The sequence below is a fragment of the Aulonocara stuartgranti genome, assembly GCF_965226115.1.
Source record: "Aulonocara stuartgranti genome assembly, chromosome: 7".
Lineage (NCBI taxonomy): Eukaryota > Metazoa > Chordata > Actinopteri > Cichliformes > Cichlidae > Aulonocara > Aulonocara stuartgranti.
This window is the reverse complement of record NC_138945.1, coordinates 44626636-44644630: the sequence shown is the minus strand read 5'-3', so window position 1 is coordinate 44644630 and position 17995 is coordinate 44626636. Positions and strand designations below refer to the sequence as shown.

Below are 17995 nucleotides of genomic sequence, written 5' to 3'. Positions count from 1 at the left end.
TTTATAGTCCTTTCCAGACTGAGAGATCTCAATTACTTTATTTCTCATTTGTTCCCGAATTTCCTTGGATTGCGGCATTATGGCCAGACATCATGCCACGATCCAATGAAACTGAGGAGCCATTTGAGGATGTTTTGGTCTCTTCCACTTTGTGAGGTGGGTCCTACTTAAGTGATTTCTTGATTGAGAACAGGTGTGGCAGTAATCAGGTCTGGGTGTGGCTGCAGAAATTGAACTCAGCTTTCCAAAGATGTGATACACCACAGTTAATTTATGTTATAACAGGAGGTGCAATCACTTTTTTACACAGGGCAGTGTAGGTTTGGATTTTTTCCCCGTTAATAATAAACACCCTCATTTATCTTTGTCTAATAGTTACATTTGTTTGATGATCAGAAACATTATAGGATATCAGGAATGGGGCAACCACTTTTTTACACCACTGTATATTGTCTGTGTCTCCCTCTGTTCTCATCCTCCTTCGTGGTGCATGTAGCCTCTGTCCATCTGTCAGTTTGCCTGTCTCGGACTTGCTTAGTTTATGTGTTTCCATCTTGCTTCTTTTTGTCACCGTTTTGCGAGCAATAAAGCTGTGATTTTAAATTATTCATCTGTCAGCTGCATTTTGGGTCCACTCCCTGCCTCCCACATGCTCTGTTTCACATGACATATCCTTTTAATGCCCAATGTCTTCATTTAACTCCCTTTCTCTATAAATGAGTCTGAATGTTTAATCTGGCAAGTTCAAAAGAGCTCTATTAAACTCAGGCAGCCTCACTGCCATGATGAAATTAAAATGTGACCTGTGTTGTGAGAGGCTTTATTTGTGTCACGGCCATCTTTTCCAGATCTTTGCTTTTCATATTCTAATCACAGTTTCTCAGAAACAGAGCCTTACACAGACATTTTGGGGAAAAGATAATTAAGCCCAAACAGAGGTATTAGTATTTATAACAGATAAATTAATTGCACACACTAGCACACCTTTTTCTTGCCTACATCCTTACTTTGCTTATTTGTTTCCACACCCATACACTTCAGAATCAGATCCAAAATCATTAGATTAATAATCATCATATTTCTACAAACTGATCAGCTCACACAATGGACTTTTCATTCACTGGTTCTATATGGGTCGTTTATCATATCATAATACATCTTCATCATACTACTTCCTGCTAGATGATCTGATCTAGGACAGAAGACAGTTGCTACAGTACCCCTTGTGTTTTCTTAATCTGACCTTTCATTGTATTGTACCACAACTGGGAAATGTAAACTCAATATTACATGATTTATGATGAATTATAATAATTAAGGGTTAGGTGTGGTTTATTAACTTCCTAAGTTAACCCACGTTTCACCTGCATGCTCGCATGAAAGACATGGTGTTGGCAATATCTAACAGATCATCATGCGAGATCTCGCAAAAGTCCGTCTTAATTTTTTTTTCTCCCATGTCCCCTGCGGGGCTCCGTAATTTAGCACACAAAGCAGTAAAATATATTTTTTTATTCAAGTAAAATATTTTATGGCAGAGTGAGTGCACAGTGAGGCTATTTATTTCTGAGGCAACAGCGATTGGACCTATTTAAAGAAAGCTCGCTGCTCCACAGCCTAATAAAGGAGAGGTGCTAATCGCTTTAATTTGTCACAGATCAAAGTGAAACTGGAAACAAAACAAATAAAGCCTTAATTTACAACAAACGTAATATGAGGTCAACAGGCAGTATAGGTGACCTGTTTAATTACTGTGCCTTGCGGTGCACATGGCCAAACATGCTCCTCATCCTTCAGCATCAGCAGAGGAATCTTAGCTGTGTCCCAATTCATAGGCTGCATCCTTTAAAGGACCCGGCCCTTTGAAGACGGCAAATACCACGCAGGCCAGGTCTAGCCTTCAGATTTGCGTCACCAGCTGTTCCCGCCCCTACCACTTTTCCCTTTGGTGACAGCGGGAAATGATGGATGCCGAAATTTTAATGGCTCTCTTTCTCATCTTTTTATTAATTGAAGAGCTACGACAAGTAAAGAGTCGCCTCAGTCGTCTGATTTATTTCCGACTGAGCGATAACCTTGTTCAGATGCAGTGAAAAATTCATGTCTTCATTGCTTTTCCCCTTCAGATCTTTGATGTCTGTATTTTCTTGAAATTGTTCAAAAGTTAAAAACCTTTTACTAGCTAATTAAAAATTTTAGATTAGTATTTCCAGTATTTACTGTGATTTTAATATAGGACTATCCGCTCTTTTATCTTTTACAGTGAACGAGTACATTTTACATTTTACTCAAGTGTTTTGTTGTTGTTTTTTTGTTGTTGTTTTTTTTTGTTTCCTGTTCTCATGCTGTCCTACCATGGAAGCACAGCATGAGTAGAGGTCTCTTTTTTTTACTCTTGTACTTTCCCATCGTAGTGTATATTTCAGTGTTTCTTCTGTAAAGCTACCGATCTCTGACTTGTATCCCCATGTAATGTCTGTGTTGTGTGTGTAAAGTCGGGGGGGTCCTATTTCACTGCAGGGCAACCTGCATGTGGCAAATAAAGCTTTGATTGATTGATTGATTAATAATCCAAAAAATATTTTGACATGTAAAATCATTTTTTAAGAACAAGCAAAAACAGTATAAAAAATAAAATTCCTGATTTATATTTTACTGCCAAAAGCTTAGTGGAAGGCCAAAGCCAGCGTCACCTTACTGGATTTGGCCTTTCACACACAGGGCAATATTATTCAGGATTCAGGTCAGGATTTCTACGCTTTATCTGTGGATGCTGTACAATACAACCACATACAGACAGAATGAAGGTAGCCATCACACTTTTGACAAAGAGTCAAGCCTTGTCCATCTTCTTTTAATGGGCATTTCTTTACTGGCATCGCTGGGTGATGGCAGAGAAAATCATTTGAATCTGCGGGAACTGTCAGTGGAGATCATGAAAGTCCTTCTGACACAAGTCTGATGCTCTTGATGTTGCCAAGGTCATCAAAGTGGATCAACAGGACACCTGGAAAAGCTCTTCTTCCAAGGCATTGAAGAAGAAAAGGGATCAGGTTTTTCCAAACCATCCCACCCCAGCCAAACCACTGGACCTGGGCATCCAGACCTAGGTTGGTCCCAATGGTCTCCCTTGCCTGTGCTTCTCCAAGGCGGATGTAGCTGTCCCCAATGATGTAGATTTTGGGTCCTGTCGATTGTGAAATTAATGAACAATTTTATATAAAATGGTGTGATTTTTTTGGTAAGTGTATTATTAGTTGTTTCAATGATGTTTCAATCTAGGTGCAGTTGACAACAGATACAGTCTAAGTTCACTGTAAAACAGTGCACGGGCAGTCTAGCTCTACCAGGACGCCACATCTGTATGTGTGGTTGCAAGAAGGTTTCCTTTATCTCCAAGCACAGTCAAAAGAGTGTGGTAGATATGCCAGAGGACAAGCTATTAAATGAGAAAAGTAGGACATGATGGGACCGTAGAAAGGCATCAACTGAGCCAAGGACCAATGGTCTCAGTGCAATGAGGTACAGAACAGACACTTCCAGTCCTTTAGTGGGACTTGTTCTCACAGAATCAAATCAAAATTCAAATTTTATTTGTCACGTACACAGTCATACACAGTACGATATGTAGTGAAATGCTTGGACAACTGCTCGTGACCTAAAGAAAACAAAAAAGGAAAAGGCTATGAATAAGATAGGAAATAAATATGAAAATTAAAAAGGGTAAATTTAACTAGGAAGGAATAAAATATAAATTAAGGTTAAAAATGAAATAACTGTACAACACAAATTAGAATGAAGGGTAAATTTAACTGGGAAGAATAAGATAAAATATATAAATTAAAGTTGAAAATAAAATAACTGTACAACAAAATACACAATATAGAACTATATAAGAATGTATGAAGAAATCTAAATAAATATATACACAATAACAGCAGCATATACACAATAACAGCAGCGTGATTTAAGTAATGAAGTGAAAACAATGTCCAGAATGTCCAGTGTGTGTAAGAACTGTATGTGTGGGTCAGTACTGTGTGGTGGTGTGATTGAGAGACCGTATCGCCTGCGGGAAGAAGCTCCTCCTCAGTCTCTCTGTGTTGGTCTTCAGGGAGCGGAATCGCTTTCCTGACCTCAACAGAGAGAACAGTCTGTTGTTGGGATGGCTGAGGTCCTTCACGATCTTCCTGGCCTTGGTCCAGCACCGCCTGCTGTAGATTGAGTGCAGGTCAGGGAGCTCGGAGCGGATGGTGCGCTCAGCTGACCGCACAACCCTCTGTAGAGCTCGTCTGTCCTGCATGGTGCTGTTCCCGAACCAGGTTAAGATGTTTCCCGTCAGGATGCTCTCTATGGTGCACGAGTAAAAGTTCCTGAGCACCTTGGAGGGCAGTTGGAAGTCTCTCAAGCGTCTGAGGTGGTAGAGACGCTGACGGGCCTTTTTCACCACGGTGTTGATGTGACAGGACCATGACAGGTCCTGCGTGATGTGAACTCCGAGGTATTTGAAGCTGTCCACTCTCTCCACTGGGCACTCGTTGATGACAGGGGTCTGGTAGTTCCTCTCCTGCTTAGTGTTGAAGTCCACTATCAGCTCCTTTGTCTTACTGACGTTTAGAAGGAGGTTGTTCCTCTGGCACCAGTTCTCCAGATTCCTAATCTCCTTCAGGTAGGCCGTCTCGTTGTTATCAGAGATCAGGCCCACCACGACGGTGTCGTCAGCAAACTTGATGATGTGGTGGAGCTGGTAGTGGCCACACAGTCATATGTGTACAAAGAGTACAGCAGGGGGCTCAGAACACACCCCTGGGGGGCTCCAGTGCTGAGAGTGGTGGAGGCTGAGACATGTCCGCCCATCCTTACTGCCTGTGGTCTGCCAGTTAGGAAGTTGGAGATCCACAGACACATAGATGAGCTGAGTCCCAGATGCTCCAGCTTGGTGGTGAGTGTGGAGGGAATTATGGTGTTAAATGCAGAGCTGTAGTCTATGAAGAGCATTTTAACATAATTCCCCCTTCTAGTGTCCAAGTGAGTGAGTGATGTGTGGAGGAGATGAGAGATGGCATCGTCTGTGGAACGATTTGGACGGTAAGCGAACTGTAGTGGGTCCAGTGTGTCTGGTAGTGAAGAAATGATGAAGTCTCTGACCAGGCGTTCAAAGCACTTCATCACTACTGAGGTGAGGGCTACAGGGCGATAGTCATTGAGAGAAGCAGGGTGGGGTTTCTTCGGGACAGGAACAATGATGGACTCTTTGAAGCATGTGGGGATCACCGACTGAGATAAAGAGATGTTGAATATCTCAGTGAACACAGGAGCTAGCTGGTATGCGCAGTCTCTTAGGATACGACCTGGGATGCCGTCTGGTCCTGCTGCTTTCCTGGTGTTCACTCTCTTGAAGGCTCTCCTTACTTCATGCTCGGAGATGACGAGCACGTTTCCGGTGCTGGCAGTATCTTCCTGTCTGCAGCCGTTAGCGCCGCTAACACTAGCATCGTTGGAGTCCTTAGCTGCAGCCTCGAAGCGAGCATAGAAAGTGTTCAGCTCGTCTGCCAGAGTCACGGCCGCGTTCGTCATACCGGTTGTTGGTGCTTTATAGTCCGTTATTGTCCTTAGTCCCCACCACAGGCTCCTAGAGTCACTCTGTTGGAGTTGTGACTCTAGTTTCCTCCCGTAGCGCTGCTTCGCCTCTTTCACCGCCCTCCGCACGTTATATGACGCGGCTTTGTACGGGTCCATGTCCCCCGTCTTGAGTCCCGTGTTGTAGGCAGCGTCGCGGATGGTTTTATCCACCCACGGCTTCTGGTTGGGAAACGTTGTGATAGTCTTTGTCTCCACGGTATCATCCGCTAGTTTCCCGATGAATCCCACAACCGCTTCCGTAAACACGTTGACATCATCATCGGAGCTGTTTCTGAACATGCCCCAGTCTGCGTCATCGAGTGCGTCCTGTAACGCGGCCACCGATTGATCCGTCCAGCGCGCGACCTTCCTCTGAACCGGAACTTCCTGTTTCAGCCTTTGTTTGTATTTTGGGATGAGGAAGATGGCGGCGTGATCAGATTTGCCAAAGGAGGGATTTTGTGGCTGTTCAACATGCAATGGTATTTTAATTATATGACACTCACAAACATGGACATGGCTGTGGCAGACATTATTGTTATCTAGCGATCACAAACCGATTAACTATGTGACGTTCTTCCTCAGGGCACATGAAAGCCATGTCCAGCTGGCTGTGACAAGAAAAGTCAAAGGAGAGCCAGGAGGTCTGCAGTCTAGAAGAATTAGAAAAAATGCAATTGTTGGGCATTACATCCTGTGAAAAAGTCCTGAGCCAGGTTTTAAATGAAAATATTAAACTCTAAAGTACAAATACATTTTTGAAATAAGCTTGTCAAGTAAGAGGCCAAAATAGATTGAACTTAAAGTATTGCAGAGTAGAGAACTCAAATCCAGATACTTGGAAACATTTTAGTTAATTAACATTTAAACTAGATTTTGGGGACAAAATCAAACTAAGGTAGGTAGGTATGGGTCTTGATTTCTGGTTTGTTTATATTTGTTCACCTTCATGTCCAATCTGTCTCTGTCTAGTCTCTGCATCCTGTTATCACATCCCTTTGTCTGTCTAGTCTCTCTGTGTTCAGTCTTTGTGAATACATTTGTAGTCCTGTACCTGTGTTTTGTCCCTTAGTCTCCCCAGTCTGTCATGTCTCCGTGTCTGTTCTATTACAACTTGTCTAGCTGGGCATTGATGAGCATTTTTATTGAGAACCTGGATGTCTCTTTGACTGAGTCAACTGTTTAAAAAAATCTACGTTTTTCCCGTACTGATTTTCCTAAATCTCCATACAAAACCTCCATACCATAAAGAGTAAAAGACTAAAACTAACAATGAAACTAATAAAACTACCCTAATACTACACATTTTCAAAGAAAAAACTAAACTGAAAGGAGAAACTTCACTCTGGAAACTAACTGAAACTAAACTGAATTAAAAACCAAAAAGAAAAAGTGGCATTAAAAAAATCTACCGGTAATTAGAAAATATAAAATTACAGTAACTCTGTTCAGCCACTCTACTAATATTGAATTAGATGACTGGATGGTATTAAGCAAATGTTGGCATGCTAGCATGAACAAGTTGGTGAGCAGACAGTGAGTTAAAACTCGTGTTCACCCTTTATTTAAGTAAGGCTGAGTTGGGAGTAGATCTCATCAGTTAGCTCGATCCTGCTGCAATGTGACATCACTATGATGCATTTCTCCCCTTTGCTTCTTTGTGATAGTGAACAGCTGCAGCCTCTGACTGTTCATCTGACACCTAAATGAGAAGATTCACCTCCTCTGCCAGGTCCTTCAAAAGCCTATTTCCATCCTGTCAGCTGTGATTAAAGCATAGAGTGCCGCTGCCACCCCTCATTGAATTTGACCCCATCAAAAAAAAAAAAAATCTCAGTGATTCTGTACTATCATCATCTTCAGGAATCTAGTGTTTGTAATCACTTTATTGGTTTAAACACCTCACACTGTGCTGTGTTTTGCCCTTTTTGAGACTTCAGTGGGGTGTTTGGATCTGCTGAAATCTCAGAAAGGACTTGTGCCCTAGTTTATTTTTGTCATAGACATGTAAAAATATACATCCACACACATATTTTTCGAGCACATTTTTACATACCTGCATGGTAGCCTTGTCAAAGATAAAGCTGCAGCAGATAAATGCATTCGATCTGTGTACAGCAAGTACAATGGCATAATTAAATATTGTTTTCCACATTCATTTTGTTTGCTTGAGGGTCCTTTAATTGCATTATATATGTAATACACTATTTTCAGACATATTTGTGGTTTTGCATTTTTCATCCTTTATAAAAATTTGATTTCATATACCCGGTATATATATTTTAAATTTCAGATCATTTTAAAGAATTAAAGAATGTACTTTTGCTTTTTTATATTATTAATGAATGAGTATATACTTTTAGGTTTATTTTCCGTATATCTTTAGTCAGATAAAACATGATTGCCAATGATGAGATCTCGGTCTCCAGTAAACATGTATGCAGAAGTGTGTAGTGGTTTTTGATCACAAATTCGATCAGTTTGGCAAAGACTAAATACATTGTATGCACATTATATTCCTAAGTTAGTTCCAAAGTTTTAAGTTATTTTGTATTTAGTTTCACTTTTCTTTCCTTGTGTGGTTTTTATTTTTTCCTTTTAGTTTAATTTTGGTTTACTAAAATGGTTATTCACATCTACTATTAATTTTTAGTTTAGTGGTCTTGGCGCCATGATTTTCTATGAGTTTTTAATTTTATTAATTAACAAATTAATTAATTAATTCTAACTCTTTTTTTCTTCCCATGCTTTTGACATTCTCCTATTTCTCATCATGTATAGTTTCCATGTCATGGATTTATTTCTTTGGGTTGTTTCATGTTTTGTTTTTTTTAAGGATTTGTTTCTTTCCTATGCTTTGTGATTATTCTTCATTAATTTCCCCTCTGTTTGATTCTTCACTTCTTACATTTTATGATCAGCCCCCTGTGTAAATACAGTCTTGTCTTTCTCTCCATTCTAGTTGTTTACCCTGTGGTCCTTCCAAATGGTTGTCTGAGTTCTTCTACTCCATGTTCCCTTTTTCTTTGTCCTTTTATTTGGACTTTTGCTTATCAACTTTTTGAATAAAGTACATCTTTTTATTTTGATATTTTGCTTCTCATATTTGTATTTGGGTCTCCCTTTACAGATCTCGACATTAAGTTTTATGTAAATATAATATGGTTAATGGATTGTCTCTCTTACAGTGTTTTTCCAATCTACTTGAGCACTCAAAGCATTTTATACAACATTCACACCCATTCATACAAGCACTTTTTTCTGTGCCTAAGTGCTTTCTAGCCATCATTCACACTTTCATAGTTTGATGGATGCATCAGAGAGAAAGTTGGGGCTCAGTATCTTGCCAAAGGATACTTTGGCATACAGACTGGAAGAGCCAGAGAATGAACTACCAACCTTGTAATTGGTGGATGACCTGCTGTATGTCTGCAGCCATACTTGTAACCATTACAAACGTCTGTGTTTATGCAAGAAATTTGAAATCAGATATTAAAATTATACTCATCTATGTATTGTTTTTTAACTTTTTTAACAATAAAAAATGCTTTTGACCGAACGATACCTTTTATGTTTATAACAAAAGCTTTGCACACTTCCTAACGTCTGACACTTGCTAAACTTAGTCATAACAATTATCACTGATTAGTCACACACTTGGGGTTTACTATAAGGTTTTAGTAAAATAATTATTTATATTAAATAATATTATTTCAGCTCTAGAGATGCTCCAAACTACCATAACCCAAAACACTTTAGTCTAACTTACATAAGTCAACTTATTTAAAAAAAAAAAAAAAAAACCTCAGCAGTGTGTGAGGAAGAGGAGGAGGAAGAGCCTGCAGCAGCTGACAGATGGAGAGAATAGACAGACTGTCTTATTAGGTAATGTTCAAATAATTTGATCATCCCAGTGTTTTCAGTGTGGGAGAAAGTACTCAGGGCCTTCAAGTTACACACTATGAAAGGCAGCAACAAGTGTAATGTTTAGAAACCTAAAGTATGTATCAGCAGCAGAATGGAGCTAAAAATAAATGTTTGTTTCAGTTCTATGAAGCTTTGAGTATTTTGGATTAGCAGTACTGCTGTGTTTGTTGCATCATATTGCTGTAATTGTTTATATGCTTTATATATTCTGAGGTAAGTTGATCTATAGTGTTACATCATATTCTATAAGGATGTTATGTGTTTGGATACTTTCTGCCCAGTTTGACCCATTTAGCAGACGTCAGCCTGTTTAATCCTCTGATATCTATTCTGTATGACTTAAAGCAGTTATGACATGGTCTGATTTTCTCACCCAATAAAGGAATATTTAATATATCAGTCTGCTCTTCATTCGATCAGAAACAGTTTTCACAGCTCGTACATTTGCTTTTTACACATATATGTAAGCATTGAGCCAAATTTAGTGCTGCCAACAAATTAAACAAACAATATGTCTCTTATATATGATACACCTATATATACACTGTCAAAGATACTTGTCTTTGAGTGAGGATTTAAGGTGATAGGAAATATAAATAACTGGAACTTGAATCTTCACTGAAGCTCAGTATTTGACACAGAAACGTCTTCAAGAAACTTAAAGATGTCCAGGTGCTTGTCTTTCCAAGCTCCAGAGGTTGGAATGAAGAAAGTGATTCTGTAGACTGCTGTATACATGTAATGAGTTGAGATCAGAAGTATCTTTAACTGACTGTTCCTATCTGTGAAAGTCAGAATTCTGGCTCAGTTGTAAGGGAACAAATTTTCCTTCCTTGAGAGTTCTAGCAATTTACATTTAGCCTAGTGATTACATTCAACTAGAAATTAAAACAAAAGCAGCTACAAATATTGTGGATATACCATATATTTGTTATAATCAGTTACTAAAAAAATATGTCTATCTAATAAATTATTGACCTGACTGAATCAGCAAATTAACTCTGTTTTTCAGCCTATCCTTATGCATTTGAAACTGGATCTGCTGGACACATTCAATCTGCAGATACTAGCCTTAGGTCCCGATTGCTAATAACAGATGGTTACTGTATAGGCCTTAAAGCTGAGGGCTATATGAATGCAAAAGGCATGAAAAATGCAACAGCTTCTCCCAAAACTCTCATCCTCCATGTAGCGCTAACATGATGAAATACATACCTACACACTTTATCAAACATAATGCAGGCTTCTCATTGGAGAATACATATTAACATGAATTGAATTATGCACTAAATTCATGTGGGTCTCTGTGAGGGAGTGTGACATGGTTTTGTAGATGGACTCAGGCGCAGACCAGGAGACCTTTGCAAAAGCTGGCAGTGCATTTATTTACAGTGATTTCACCAGTTGATAATACATACAAAGTGTTCGGGAGAGGGGTCCGGGGCTCCAGGGTCCGAGGGGAAGGGTCCGAAAACACACTCCACTCTCTCAGCAACAATCCCACTCCTTTTCCTCCAACGCTCCTCTAGCTCACTCAATCACTCAAAGATACAGGGACGGGTCCAGTGAAGATCTACACACACAGAAAATCTAATTAGTACAAGATCGCACGAAGACTTACAGGCTCAGACTTGCTGAATACAGAATGACGCTGGTGGCTCAACATTCCAGCGACGAGTAGCATAGGTCTGCCATCTTAAGAAGCTCCTTTGATTGTAGCAATCAGCGATAGGTGTGATGATGAGCACAGGTGCGTGGGCCAGGGGCGGGAGCCCACAATGAGAACCGCCACGGCAGGGGGGAGAGGGAGAGAACAAAAACAAAAACGTGGGGACCATGACAGAGTGTGTGTGAGTTTGTGTGTTTCAGAGGATTTTAATTTTAAATCATTAAGACTTGGGAGCTTCATGTTTGCAGGATATGATGCACAAACATCATATTTTCATATTCCATGCAGACATCGGGAGGACCAATTATAGAGGACCAAAAGAGCCACATGCATCAAAATAAAGAATTGTGCAATAAAACATGCATTACTAAATTCATTTATGGATTTAGTAATGCATTCAAAAATCAATTTTGAACTCCAAATTAAAAAACAGATCTTCAAAATCTTTTTCAAAATACAATTTAACAAAGAGAAATAAGTAAATGAGGGGAACAAATCAAATATTTATTTCCATCCATCCATTCGCTTCCGCTTATCCTTTTCAGGGTCGCGGGGGGTGCTGGAGCCTATCCCAGCTGTCATAGGGCGAGAGGCGGGGTACACCCTGGACAGGTGACCAGTCTGTTGCAGGGCTAACACACAGGGACAGACAACCATTCGCACTCACATTCATTCACACCTAGTGACAATTTGGATTATCCAATCAACCATCCCCACAAGCTGCATGTCTTTGGACAGTGGGAGGAAGCCGGAGTACCCGGAGGGAACCCACGCAAACATGGAGAGAACATGCAAACTCCACACAGAAAGACCCCGGCCTGATGTTGGAATTGAACTCAGGACCTTCTTGCTGTGCGGCAATGGTGCTAACCACCGTGCCGCTTGTTAGAAATATTTATTTCTAACATTTAAAACTGTGATTCCACAACTCATTTGGGGGTGATACAAAAAACCTAGCTATAGGCAAAATACAAATCCAACAGGAAATAAAAACTAACTAAACTAACTCTGCTCAAGGAACCACTAGGGAACAAAAACTGAGGAACTGCACTCTGATAAAGGACAAGGGGAGACTGAGACAATTAGGGGAAGTGGAGACACAAGGGAAACAAAGTGGGAACCATTCATTAATATACATAAAGGGGAAGTTAGACTCAACACAGTGCACACACAATAGACTATCACAATGAAACAGGAAACGTAACTAAACTAAGGCAGAAGATATATACAGAGAAAAAACACAGAACAGACAGACACTGTGGCTTGACTGAGGGAAACAAAGAGATTACAAAACTGTTACATTAAAATGTTACAAAACCCAGAGCCAGAATATAACCTTGGACTACAAAGATATAACAAATTCTAAGACACTCTAAGACCTTCTAAGATGGAAAAAGGTGTCCCTCAGTCTGCTGGTTCGAGACCGGATACTGCAGTAACTCCTGCCTAATGGAAGTAGTTTGAACAGTTTGTGACTGGGGTGACTGGAGTCTTTGATGATCCTCCCTGCTTTCCTCAGGCACCGCTTCCTGTAGATGTCCTGGAGGAAGGGAAGCTCACCTCCAATTATCCTCAGCAGGGCACAGAGACTTGGGTTCTGTTGGCTCTGAAACTCTGCAGGTTCAGGATCTTCCGGCTTATACTGGGCTGGCTCGAATGCACGAATACTGGTGGAGTGGATGGTTGCCGCTGCACATGTTGCCTGGGCATCCCAGGCCACTCAGGTTGCTCAGGATACTCAGGCTGGTGCAATGTAGACTGCATAGTCAACTCTGGAGGGTGGGGCTGCAGTGACGAGGCTTGGGTGTTGAGCTGCTGCAAACACTGACAATGTCAAAAGAGAGGAAGTGGGCTCTGGCAGGTGGCTAGCAGTCACTGCACCAGGTGGGTGGCTAGCTGGCTGTATGTTTAACAAACCCTTTTTGACCTCAGGTGAAAAAAGGGCATGCAATGTGTACACCTCCTGCATGCACTGGCATGCCCTGGGATCACAGCTTCCAGTGGGGGTCCTCATGCACCATGCAAGTCCTCCAAGGATCATGGCATGAGCCTTGTCTTAACTTCAATATTCTTCTGTGAAAGGGAAAGAACATCTTCAAAAACTTGATAGTCTGAGTAGTCTATTTTATTTGCCAGTGCATTATGTTATGAGTTGTGGATGAGAACCCCAAATGCAGACGTAAACATAGGCAGTGCCCTTTTCATATACTTCCATCAACTATCAGAAACAAGTGTTGTTGAATTTGCTCTGTACTGAGTACTGTTTATCCTCAGCTTCCCGAGAAATTTATCCATTTATTAATCTCCAGGATCCATCATGGTCTGCAAGGGGAGGTGGTGAGCTGTTTAGTCCAGAGAGGAAAAGTCCGGTACTGCAGGTTTCAGTTTTAAATCCACACAGAGTCGAAGGATTTGAGCTCCTTCCAATAAATAAACATTTTGTGTGAAATAAATCAGCTGAAAAAGCTTCATCATCCAGCTTCAGAACATGCAGGATCCAAACAGTAAACCTGCTCTTATTCTATCAGCTGGAAAAACACTAAAGCCAGGTTTAATTTAGTGTTATTGATCATTTCAGGGGACAAACAGATCACTTTATTTGCTTATATTTATTTTTACTTGCACTCATGTATATACATAAGAAGGTGCTTTCAGCCAGAACTTGGCCTCAGTGGTTGCAAAAGAAAAAAAATCTTGGTAATGATTGCACAAAGTGTGACTTGAACACAGAAGCATTTACACCTGCAACTGAGACATGGTGGATTTGTTTGAGTCTTTCCCAAAATGATGGGTGATGCAATTCAGAAAAAAAGGAAAAGAAACTGCAGAAGTGCTGGTGTAGGAACAGAAGAAGTTGAAACAGGAAACAAAGCTATCAGAGAGGATTATTTTTTATTAGCTGCAGACTCACTCATGTTTTCCAACCTTTGCATCTTCCTCACTGTCATCTGAGAATATAAAATGCTTCTGCATTCATGCATCTAATCCTGTTTTTTGTTTGTTTTTTGTTTTTGTTTTTCAGTTTTGGACTCTCGGTTTCTGTTTGATATTTTCTGTTTGACTTTGTAGTAGTTTTCAGTTTGAATATCACCTTTGCTCATGTTATGTTTTCATTCTGATTTAGTATTCCTAGTTTTCTTTGTAAGTTATTCTCAAGATTTTTTCCTTTTCTCCCATGTCCCCTGTACCTAGTCTGTGTTTCTATTAGATCTTCCATGTTTAGTCAGTTTTTCTCTTTGTGTTTACTTTGGTATTCCAGCCTATTAATCAACCAAAGACTAATACAGACTTTTCATTCATTTTAAACCCTGATGCTTAGCCTTGTCAACTCTAGCTTGAAAACTCAAAAACCAATGTATTTGTTATCATCTACATCGGTTAGTGTTTCTAAAGACAATTCCTTTGCATTCTTTCCTCACTTAGGAGAGGTTTTAAATAAAAAACTCTTGAACCCTTGATAGAAACAGAGTCAGTATTGCATCTCTGTGCCACTGAGCCAGTGATACTAAGCAGACCTGGCTCCCACAATGCATCAGCTGTCCTGAAATATCAATTTTGCACTTGACTTCACACGGCTCGCTCCCCATTGGCTCAGTCTATCCATTTGTCATTAGCAGACCATCAGCAGAGTCCAACACACACAAATGTACTGTAATAGCACTACAGGCAGCCCTCTCTGATGAGGGGGAGTACTCTCTCCCTTCATCCCAGGGGTCTTCAAAGTGTTTCTCAAAAATCAAAGAAAGAGTCAAAACAGTCTACTCGTATAAAATACCCTTTGTGTGTGTGTGTGTGTGTGTGTGTGTGTGTGTGTGTGCAGTATTATTGTAGGGTCCTTAATTTACAATATAAACCACCTTGAGGTGACTGCTGTTGTGAGATTTATATTTATTCCCGTCTCGTCCCTGCGGGTGGTCCTTCAAGCACAGGTCCTCTACCAGACACCTGGGATGTTGAGGGTCCTGTGCAGTGTCTTTGCTGTTCCTAGGACTGCGCTCTTCTGGACAGAGATCTCGGATGTTGTTGATCTGCTGGAGCCACTCACCTAGCTTGGGAGTCACTGCAATCAATCAATCAATCAATCAATCAATCAATCAATCAATATATCAATCAAGGCTTTATTCGCCACGTGCTGGTAGCCCTGCAGTGAAATGGGAACCCCCCCCGACCTTACACACACAACACAGACATCGCATGGGGATACAGGTCGGAGATCGGTAGTGTTACAGAAAAAACACTGAAATATACAATGGGAAAGTACAAGATGAAAAAAAGAGACCTCTACTCATGCTGGGCTCCTGGGATGCCAGCATCAGAACAGGAAACAAAAAAACTCCTCTGCACAAAAAAGCACATAAATGTCCACAGCACAACATTATGGAACATGTGACAAGCCACAGGGTTGGGTAGGGGGTGAGGAGTAATCCGTAGCAAACACAGCAGCCATCCTGCCCAGCGCTACCATTCCAGCGCGGGCTCAGACCTGCCGTGTTCCCAGGAGGGAACAAGCATCGAAGGCGTTTGGAAAGGGAGGGGGGATGAGGTGTGCATATCAGTGTATATGTATGTGTGTGCGTGTCCAGAGTTCAGCTGAGACAGTGTCCTTCGCCCTGCTAGGCTAAGTAAACAGTCTTCCAGCCAACCCAGGTGGCCTTGCATGGAATGGGAAGGAACAGACTAAACACAGTCGTTATCAGGGAGGTAACAATGGTCCCGATGACCGCTGGGACCATTGTTACCTTCATCATCCACATCTTCTTGAGCTCTACTCTGAGCCCTTGGTACTTTTTCAGCTTCTCGTGTTCCTTCTTCTGCTATTTGGTATCACTACATGCCAACCTTCCCGATTTTTCCGGGAGAATCCCAAATTTCAGTGCCCCTCCCAAAAATCTCCCGGAGCCACCATTCTCCTGAATTTCTCCCAAATTCCACCCGTTAGGGAAGAGTATCCTCAGTTCTCTGTTTATGTATACACTTGTATCTGTTGTTGTATAGCATGCTCCTATTGAACCATCACTACCATCTGTTGCACAGGTACTGGACAGCTAATTAATTTAACTTATTTTGTCTGATAAATAAACACTGTAAAATTCAAGTTTTTTGTCTGTATATGTATATGACGACCAGTGTTGGGTAAGTTACTTTAAAAACGTAATTAATTACTATTACTAATTACTTAATCAATATTGTATTTAAAATACTTATCTAATTACTGTGTCTGAAAAGTAACTTAATTACTCAATAAGTAATTTAACTAAATACTTATTAAAATCCCCATAAACCTTGAGTGGACAAACAATAGAAATTAAACTCTTTAAATAATAAATAAGTAAAAAAAAAAAAATACGAGTCAACATGAAATAGTTTAGCCTTTTTGCTTCCTGAATCATCTTTATTACATTCTATAAAAAAAACATTCTTTAATAATTACATTTTTTAGTAAGGAATGTAACTTTCTTTAGCTAAGAAACACAATTCCAGAATAACAAATATATTTTTCTGCAACATATCTGAATAACAAAAAAGCTTAACTTAAGAAATGTTAAACATGACATATTTCACGCAGTAAACATTAAAATGTTTACATTTTCAAAGCAATGAGTAACATATTCATACATAATGTATGTAATCATGTCATGTGATTCAACAAAGTGAAGTTAACTCTGAACTTTGGTTAACAAACAGAATTCCTCTGAAACTTCCTCAAACCAATGAGCACCATATTTCCTGCATGCTGTATGCACTCATGTTTTCCAAAACATTTTTTGTACTACTTAGCTGTGTTGTTTTTGAAAAAGTTGTTGTATCTCATTAATGTAAGTCTCTCAAAGCGTTCACTTGACAGTCTGTTCCTTCTGGGTGTAAGCACAAGATTGCCGAGGCTAAAAAGCCTTTCGACTGGTGCGCTTGATGGTGTGGCTGTGTTGTACCTCAGTGAAATGGCCTTAATCCTGGGAAACTGGCTAAGAACACCCAGCTCAGACCCCAGCAGATTTCAAATATTCCATCACCTCTGTTTCAGCAGAGTAGGTACAGTCGTCCTCCTCAAATGAAAAAAAGTCATCAGTGGAGTCAGCAGGGTTCTTGTGATCTTGAGCAGGTTGTTGGTCTTCAAGAGACAACCCACGGCACTCTGTAGTAAGCATTGCCCTAACCATGTCTTTTTTCTCTTCTTCTCTGATCCAGCGTAACTTAAATTTAGGCAAAGTGACTGCAGCCAGGAGAGCTTCTTTATTGTCCATCATTGAGGAAAAGCGCACCTTGATCGCCTATGAGAAAAAATACATCAGACACTTCACATAAGAGCATGATAAATAAAACAAAAATTTATTTTAGGGTAAGGCTATATATAGATTACCTTAACAATGATATCAGGGAGGGATGCTGTCAGCTTAAGCTCGTCCTGCAGTGTCAGCGTCCTGGACATTAGAATCTCCAGAGTTGGAAGAAGGATTCCAAAATAGCAGTTCTCTTCTCCTTGCAATATGTCTAGTGCAACAGTGAGTGGCTTCAACACGATACAATACTCCTTTAGGAACAGATACTCCCAATCAGTGAAGCATTTGATTCCAAACTGAGTGCAGACAGTATTTAATTCAGCAAGGGGAATGTCAGTGATCCTGGACAGAGCGTCGTGAAATGAATTCCATCCTGTTGAAACAGCTACTATGAGTTTTTTCTTGAAAAAATTATCTACCAACTCTGAAGCAACAGAAGAACGGTTTGCTTTTGTCCACATTGCAGAACACTTTGAAGTTGCACTTCTGTAGATGAATT

At 40.3% G+C, this 17995-nt stretch overlaps 1 protein-coding gene across 1 annotated transcript in view; it reads right to left on the bottom strand.

Moving 5' to 3' along the window:
• The window catches only part of LOC309709460 (uncharacterized protein), a gene marked incomplete at its 5' end in the record, with an annotated part of 31865 nt that extends 14220 nt beyond the window's left edge, over window positions 1-17645 (bottom strand). The window contains 4 exons of the mRNA XM_082538077.1: window positions 3949-4607; window positions 12921-13042; window positions 17230-17487; window positions 17577-17645. Coding sequence (XP_082394203.1) covers window positions 4031-4607; window positions 12921-13042; window positions 17230-17487; window positions 17577-17645 — 1026 coding nt within the window. The 3' untranslated portion in view covers window positions 3949-4030. The remainder of the gene's footprint in view (window positions 1-3948; window positions 4608-12920; window positions 13043-17229; window positions 17488-17576) is intronic.
• Between the last annotated feature and the right edge of the window lie 350 nt (window positions 17646-17995).